Source organism: Alligator sinensis, unplaced genomic scaffold, assembly GCF_000455745.1.
Source record: "Alligator sinensis unplaced genomic scaffold, ASM45574v1 scaffold642_1, whole genome shotgun sequence".
NCBI classification, from domain to species: Eukaryota; Metazoa; Chordata; order Crocodylia; family Alligatoridae; genus Alligator; species Alligator sinensis.
In genome coordinates this window covers 1627462-1635587 of record NW_005842289.1, presented here as the reverse complement: position 1 = coordinate 1635587, position 8126 = coordinate 1627462, and the positions used below count along the sequence as shown (strand labels likewise).

The 8126-nt window shown below is 50.0% G+C and overlaps 1 protein-coding gene across 4 annotated transcripts in view; it reads right to left on the bottom strand.

Moving 5' to 3' along the window:
• Positions 1–3516: 3516 nt before the first annotated feature.
• The window catches only part of EXOC3L1 (exocyst complex component 3 like 1), a 23795-nt gene continuing 19185 nt past the window's right edge, over positions 3517–8126 (bottom strand). For all 4 annotated transcript variants that reach the window (XM_006028109.3, XM_025209455.1, XM_025209457.1 and 1 more), the window contains 3 exons: positions 7107–7262; positions 6461–6585; positions 3517–4924 (listed from right to left, as the gene is read on the bottom strand). In XM_006028109.3, the coding sequence (XP_006028171.1) occupies positions 4738–4924; positions 6461–6585; positions 7107–7262 (468 nt within the window). In that variant the 3' untranslated portion in view covers positions 3517–4737. The remainder of the gene's footprint in view (positions 4925–6460; positions 6586–7106; positions 7263–8126) is intronic.

The window sequence follows — 8126 nt, the reverse complement described above, 5'->3', positions numbered from 1 at the left end:
CCCTCCCCCTCCCCCAGCCTTGCCAGTGCCCCTCACTCCTGACCCACAGCTCCTACACCCCCCACCTCTGCTCATTCTGGCTGCAGCCCCAGCCCCCTGTCCCCTCAGCCCTGCCCCTCATTCCCGACCCTCTGTGCTCTGCTCCCTGCTGCCTCCGATTGCCCTCCCCCTACTCCCACCAGTGGAGCAAAGCAAAATTGCAAATTCAGCTCCCAGTCACACAGCACCGCACTAGGTATTCTGGGAACTGTAGCTCTACCTAGCGATGGCCATATTGAAAATGGACCTGGGAGGAAACCCCAGACATTTGGCTTGCATTTAAAAAACCCGCCCAGACGCAGCACAGGGAGCCAAAAAAGAGGACATGTCTGGGAAAACCCAGACATATGGTAACCCTAGTTGTATAAGCATGAAAGATACCCTCCAAATCTTTTTACTTCTACTAGGTTGATACTCCTTGGTGCTGGGTTGTGACATAGGGCCATGTCAGGACCAGATCTTAACAGCGGCCTGCCCCTCTGTCTAGGGCAGTCTGCCCTGCCTCGCCTGTCACAACTTGCTGGTTAATAAAATTGATGTAATGTGCAGGAGGCTGCCCATCTAGTGCCCCAATGCCAAGGGCATTATACACGGCTCCAACCTTACCATGTCCCATGCCTCACAGATGGTATCCACTATGTGGCTTCAGCCCTACACTGGGCCCCAAAGTCTGGTGTTTGGACCCCAACTAGATCCCTCCTAATCAGGAAGACTCATTACCTGCAATCATGCAGGGCTGTCAGCTCCCTAGACCTCTTTCCCCCTTGGGCATGGCTCCCCTCTGGGACCTTTGGCCACACAGGCCCTGGCCATCTCCGGGCCAGTTGGAACCCCGGGCCACCTGGTTCTGGGCATCCCTCACAGTGGGCACTCTAGCCCTTTTGACCATCCTGGTCCTGGTCCCAGCACTGACCAGGGTTTTGTCTAGGCTCTCACGCTGCTTGCCCGCTCCCTTTCACACAGGTCTGCCTACTTGGGGCCCTGCCTGTCCTTACTACTGGGTAACCCACCAGGTTGTGGGGGCTGGGGCTATAAGGCACCCTTTACTTGCCTTTCACTAGGGAGGCAACTGGTGTGGCTTTTCCTGGGGACCACCCTGCCACAGGCAGACTCACCCACACCATCCTACCCCAGCAGGGTGTAGTTTTCGGTCATAACCCAGGACGAGGAGCCTCGTACTACCCCCATAGCTCCCGCCCTTACCTCCAAGGTGTTTCTGTGCAGCCACTCAGCTGGATAGTGTCTTTCCGGCTGCCAGCAGCAGACTGCTGCTGCTTCAGCCCTGAGGGCCTGAGCTAAAAAGGAGGCCACTCAGCCCTCTCCTCCAATCACAGGGCTCTCCTGTGGTCCAGTGACTGCCTCATCAGGCCTGCACCTGCCAGCTGCTCTCAGCACTTCAAGTGGCAGGCACCAAAGGTGCTCTCTCACATGGGTGTAGAAGCTAGCCAGAAAGTCAGGACAAGGTGGAAGGCCCCAGTGATGCCCAGAAAGCATGTTCTCTTTATCAGAGTAGCAAAGATGTCTCTAGGATTTGTGGAGCTTCCAGAACGTTTTGTTCAAACTAAAATGATAAAATGGAAAAGCCTAACTTGTGTGGGTCTGACTAGATATAGTCTATTGGTCTATTCAAATTAAACATATGGTGCATCATATCCAGTGCCCTAAAGCCTGTATCAAGCTCAGGCCCATCTCTCTCTGAGGATGGCACATGTATACACCTGGTCAGTCCCCAGGAGCTGTGAGGAACTAGAGCAGTGGTCACCGACCAGTGGATCTTGATCCACCGGTAGATCTTGGAGGTTCTTGGAGTCAATCCAAAGTTGGGGTGGGGAGCTGAGTGCCCACATGCATGCACGTGCGTGCCCCAGCCCAGCATGTTAGTCTTTGGGGGAGAGAAGGGGCAGGGGCTAGATCGAGGCCCCCGCGGTGAGGGACAGTGCCGCAGAGGCAGGAGCATGAGTAAGTTGAGTGGGGACCTGGCCAGGTGGAACTTACCTGCTGGGGAGGTGCACCCACAAATATGTTTTTCTCCCTTTGCCTCGATCTGCCCCCTCCCCCTTCCCTTCCCTTCTCTCCTCACAAACTTACCTGCTGGGTGGGGGAGGCAGGGTGGCAGCAGTGCATGGTAGATCTTGGGTTGCTTTTAAATGCCAAAGGTGATCTCCTACTTAAAAAGGTTGGAGACCACTGACCTAGAGAATACTCAGTGAGGGCAGAGGGTTTCATTGCCAAGCTAAGTTGTCTCTACAGGACATGAGCAACCTGAGATTTATTTCAGAGGCTTGTAACTTGGCCAAATATAGACAGATGTTCATGGGTGTTAACTTTTATCATCTCTAATGAAAGATAATCTTTAAGAAGCACTTGAGAGGCCAAACTGACCAATTTCAATTAGTTTATTGATTAAGTGTAGAAAGACCATAATCAAACAACAAAACACAGGTCTAGGTTGCCAATCCGAACAGAAGTGGCTACAGCAATGGGGTAGATATATATGAACTTTCCCAGAGAAAATCAAAAACAGTGCAGCTACTTGCACTTTCAGAAATCCTTTGACAAAGGCTGTTACCAGAGGCACTAAGCCTCTGGTACTGACTAAGGCAATGGTGAGAAGCCATGGGGTGCAAGGCAGAGCTAGCTAGGAGTCAAGAAACAACATAGCAATGAATAAGAATTTGTCACCATGGCTACAAAGGTCTCTGGCTAGGGCCTATGCTGTCATAAATGACCTAGAGAAAGGGTAATAAGAAAATGGCAACATCTAAAAGTGATAAAAGCAGAGGTCAGCCACACCTACGCAGACTTGTAAAGGGCCCTCTCCAGGCAGGACAATGGGCAACATGAAGGTGAGTGGACTCTGGTGTGGATGAATACACTCAAATTGCATTAGAAGTACTGCAAACTACACATGCCAGCATCTCCATTAAATGCAGCCACTTAGGAAAGAGATCTGGACAGCACTATATCCACTCAGCCAGCATCTGCTCCTTGCGCAGCTAATAAGATGCTAGAATGCAAAATGAGCAGCTATGGAGGAATTGGTATTATAAGACTATTCTGTGGATCAATGGTACGTCCTGGCCTGGAGACTGGATGCAGCATAGACTTTCCCTGCTCGTAAGGAGATGATGCAGAGTTGGAGGTGTGATTCAGAGCACAGATGAGAGGAGACAAGACATATGTAGAATAAAGGGTTGAGAGAAGGCAGACTGCAGGCTGCTCCTGTCCACTACCAAGGCTATAGGAAGAATGGGACATTCAGTTAAGCTGAAAGGTCCCACAGCAACAGCTCAGACACCTACTCTGTACACGATTTGTAATGAGCCTGAGGAAGTCACTGACACTAGGAGTCATTGGGTATGTATGCATGTGTACGTTAATGTGCAGTAGGCTACTTTACTGCTCAAAGCATCACATAAAAAAAATGTGGAATTACACTAATGCACAGTAAAATAGGCTACTGTGCATTAAATGTCACTTAAAAATCATGTGCATTCATTACTGTGCATTAATGCAGCCTAATGCGCATTATTTAGTACCTCATATTGGAGGTACTGAATTTAATGTGCATTAGAAAAAGAATCTTAATGCATGTGTAAACGCGCCCTTTGAGGCCAAAAGTTCAGTAGGACTCATGCCTCCACGTGAATGGTGAGAACAACCTGTTACACTTGAGAGGGGTTGGACCTCCGTAGCAGCCCCACTGAAGTGTAGGGCTTCAGCCAGCTTAGTCTCAGTATGAGGGGCTGTTTCAGTCCCTGTCTTTGCTTGCAGGGCCTGGTACAGTTCACAGGTACTCAGAGACTATGGCAAAGGCTCTGCATAAGAACTGGAACTCAGCAGACAGAGGTGAAGAAACAGCCCCTGGGGAAGCTTTCTCCATAACTACCCTCTAACTGGTCTCTTGAACCCCACAGACACCTGTTGGTGTCTGCATCTGTAAATGGTGGAAGAGGAGTATGTGGCCTGGCCTGATGGGCTTTAGCTGGCTGGCAGGTTTAACATGACATAGCAGAAAGGAAGTGCACATGTTATAATCCTGTTGCAGCCCTAAGTTTATTAGGCCTATAGCTTAGCTTAGTGACAGGAAAAGAAAAAAAAGACAGAACAAAAGACTTGGACACTCACAGGTGCAGTGGACAGAGTGACTTGTGGCAGGAACGTGGGGAAGAATCCTGGAGCAATCTTGGTTGTTTGGGTGCTTCTAGGCTCACCTGCCATTGACCATGCTGTCCCCTTGGCTCCCCCTTCTCTTCCTGTAAACTATGGAGCATAACATGAGCAGCAACATGAAGGGGAAGCCCAGACCCATTGCTCAAGGGGACAGAGGTGAATCAGGTAGTGAACAGCTCAGCAATAGGCCTAGACACTGTCCCCTCCCCAGCCCTGCCCAGGATCATATGCCTGGGGCCACAGTCAACTAAAGGCTCTCTGGGGCCTAGCATCAAGGGGACAGTCTCTTCCCCATCCTCCCTGCCCAGCAGGGCTAATATCCAGCTTTCCCAGCCTTATGCTGCACCCACTGCCTCAAGAGGTCAGGTGGTGCCTTCCACACCATGCACTGCACCAGTACACAGACCCAGCGGTCTTTGATTAACCCCACAGTGGGCCTCGGGGTCTGCTCACAGTCAGTCCCTTATTCACAGAGGTCCCAGGGCAGGTAGAAAGCTTGAGAAAACCTAATTGCATGACCAGGTATCAGGCACACTTGCCCTTGCGAAGGCAGAAAGGCAGCTCTGGACCTGGGACCAGGATGTTACTGAAGATTGGCTGGTAGTTTTCAGGCAGGGCTTGCGGATTTTGTGCCATCATCTCCATCACCATGTTCCGGACCTCTTTGGAGACATCGCCTCGGAGATCCAGCAGGGCTGACACATGTTCATCACTGCCGGAAGTAAGAAACCACAGAGACAATGAACTTGTTGCCTTCCTGATGCCCAACTCCACCACAAGGTGGCTCCACCTGCACTGCTTTAATGTTCCTCATTTTAAAGGGACATTGAAGCATCTGTCATTTAAAGATCAGAGCCCAGTCTGTCTCACAGTTGGCCCCTCAGGCCCCTCTTTACTGTTGAATATGACTGATACCCACATTGTAGAGGCAGGTGCTGAGCTGAGAGGAACTCACACTGATGGGAGAACTTCACCACACTGGCTCCTGGAGAAGTCCTGAGGCTGGATGCCTCAGTATGGCAGCTGGGTTTATAAAATCCCAGGAAGAAAAGACAGTCTGAGTTTCCTTTGCACTTAGAGGGTGAGTCTACATGTTAATTAATACACTGCAATTACTGTGCATTAAGCTTAGTACTTGGATAACCAAGTACTAAATCAATGCACAGTAACTTGCGCTACTGCTCAGTGGCACCAGTGCACAGGTTTTTTTGGACACTAACTGCACAGTAGCTAATACTACTGCGCAGTCGTGTATTAGCATGGGTTTTTCCCACAACTGCGCGGTGTTATTAGGCTACTGCGCAGTTAGCATCTCGTGTAGACACACCCAGAGTGACCCACAATCCTATATCCGGGAGTATTTTTAAATGCAAAATGATTTTTCTTTCCAAAAGCAAAACCTGTAAAAAGCTTGGGTTTTTTTTACTTTTTTAATATTGGCTGATTTTTCATTTCAAATGTTCATGGTTTCCTACCTTTTTTCCTCCCTCCTTTCCACCTTTGTCACTAAATAGGCCTTTTTTTGTTTTAAACAATTTTTCATTCTGCTACTTCGGGAGATTTTTCAAATCTGTCTCAAGTTTAGAAAAGTTGATTGTATAGAGGAGCAAAGCAAGGACAAAACCTCTGCTCACTGTTCATTTCTTTATTGCACACAGCAGTGAAGTGGAAGAAAAGAGAAAACCAAAAGTTGGAAATTTTGAAATCAAGGGTCTTGCAAAAATGTTCAACAAATGGCAACATGTCCTGTTTTGAGCCCCGGGGAATGGTAGTACCACCACCAATTCCATATTTGACATTAAAGTGTTCTTCTGGGTTGGATGGTCTGTGAACTCAGGGTTGGTCACCAAAGGTTGCCAGGTAGCCTGTCCCCAGCACCTTCCCAGCTCTGGGTGGGAGAGTGGCCCCTGGAACAGTGGCCTACTATTTTGTGCAATTCCTACGGAGCGCTCTGTGCTCCTCTCTCCTGCCCATGACTGAGCCTAGGATGAGAAGCTAAGAGCTACCTCTGAGAGCTGTCCCCATGGCTCTCCATACACACATTGTTTGAATCTGTCTGAGATAGGGAAGCCTTCTAAACTCCCAACAATCCAGGGGGTAGGGAAATCTGACTCACTGCAGACAGCCCATGTAAAGACCAGAGTGATAGCAGTTCCCCTTTGACAGGGTGGGACAGTCCCCTGGCCTCTCCCTCTGTACTGCACTGAGCCTGGTCCCTTGGCATCCATGCAGTCATTACATTTGCTACCTGATGTCAGGGTATTTTGTCACAAAGCCCAAGACCTCCAGACTGAGCAATGCTGGGTCCTTGAGGCGGATGAGTTCCTGGAGCGCAACTATCACCTCAATGGTCTGTTCACTCTTGTCCAGGCCCTGCAAAAAGGAACCAGATAGCACAAGATAGGTTAGGCCAGAGCAGGCCAGACGAAGCAGGAGAATCAGCCTAATTGGTGCAATGGGTACCACAGTGCCACCCACCTCCCACAAACGCTCTGAAGATAGGGAGCTGCTATGGTGAGGAGGGCCAGAGGAGAATCTTGGGTGGATGGACAGTGCACATACACTAGAGTGTCACTCGCTGGGGCTCCCAGCCTGGACAGCATTCAATCATCTGCTCCAATGCTGATCTGGGGCATGTTCCTTACAGTGGCCCATTCAAGAAGCTGGTAGATGCAACTGCCCCATTCTCCAGGCATTCCCTTCTCCCCTCCCTCCTTACATGGTGAGGCCAATCTAACTGCAGGAATGACAGAAGTGACCCCCTATCCATTCCCTTTGGCTAAAGCTGTCCCATGCATCTACCCAGCAGCCCTGTCTTCCCCCTTGAGATGCCAACCCATATTGCTGACTAGTTTGCTGAGGATATGACTGGGCAGGGGAGCTACCTCCCTCACCAGTGAGTGGAACAGGTCCCCAAGCTGTGTAGCGTCCTGGAGCAGCCGATGAGAGAACTGGCTCCTCTCCTCCTCACTCTTGCACACCAACTTCTTCTGCATGAGTGCCCGGAGGTACTGACTCATAACTAAGTGCTCACTCTCTGACAGCAGGAGCTAGACATTGGGAGGAGGAAAGAGCAAGACCACAAAAGTCAGTCACTCAGTGAGAAATGCCCAAAACCCAGCACAACTCTGGGAAAGGCCTGGAGAGGCAGAAGCAGAAATAAACAACAGTCAACATAGACCAAGGTGAGGAAATCCAGCAAGAGAACAAGGGACAGGCAGATCCTACAAGCAGATGAGGCAGCGGTGCTGGGCAGCTCTCCCCACATGAGGTGACCATGAATAAGATCTTTTGGGCAATATGGCAGGAGCAGCCAGAAAGCCAGTCCATCACAGGGCAGAGAGCCAGTTGTGTGCCTATCTGTGCACCTACAATATAGTGCTCTTCTCTGGACTTCCCATTAGCAGGCAGACAGGTTCAGAGAGATGAGAGTAGTCAGGCAGGAGGTACCAGATCAGTCATGGGGAAGAGCTAAAAGGGAGTAAGTCTCTACTGCTGCTGACTTGGATGGTTCATGAGGATGAGGTACATGTCAGAAGGGGAGCCCCACCAGGGAGTGACACAGGACTTTGGAGATGAGAATAAAGGAAGGAAGGGGAGGCTGAACACTGGGGAAACTTCACAGCAATGAAATGAAAAGCTTGCCAAGGACAGTCAGCTGTGAAGCCTCACTGCCTGGGACACTAGGTAGTGGTCAGGCCAGAGACCCAGAGGGATCCAGGACAGGCTTAGACATCTCTGTAGTTACTGAGAGCATCCAGTTCTGCAAAGAGTTGGCAATTGCATAGAGAAGTGAGGCTGGAAGGGACCTTAAGAGATCATTTAGTCCAGAGTGCAAGTGAGGAATCCCCTTGTATCAGGGAAGAACCCAGGGCTCACAGCTGGGGATTGGGAAGAGACTCCCAAAGGCAAAT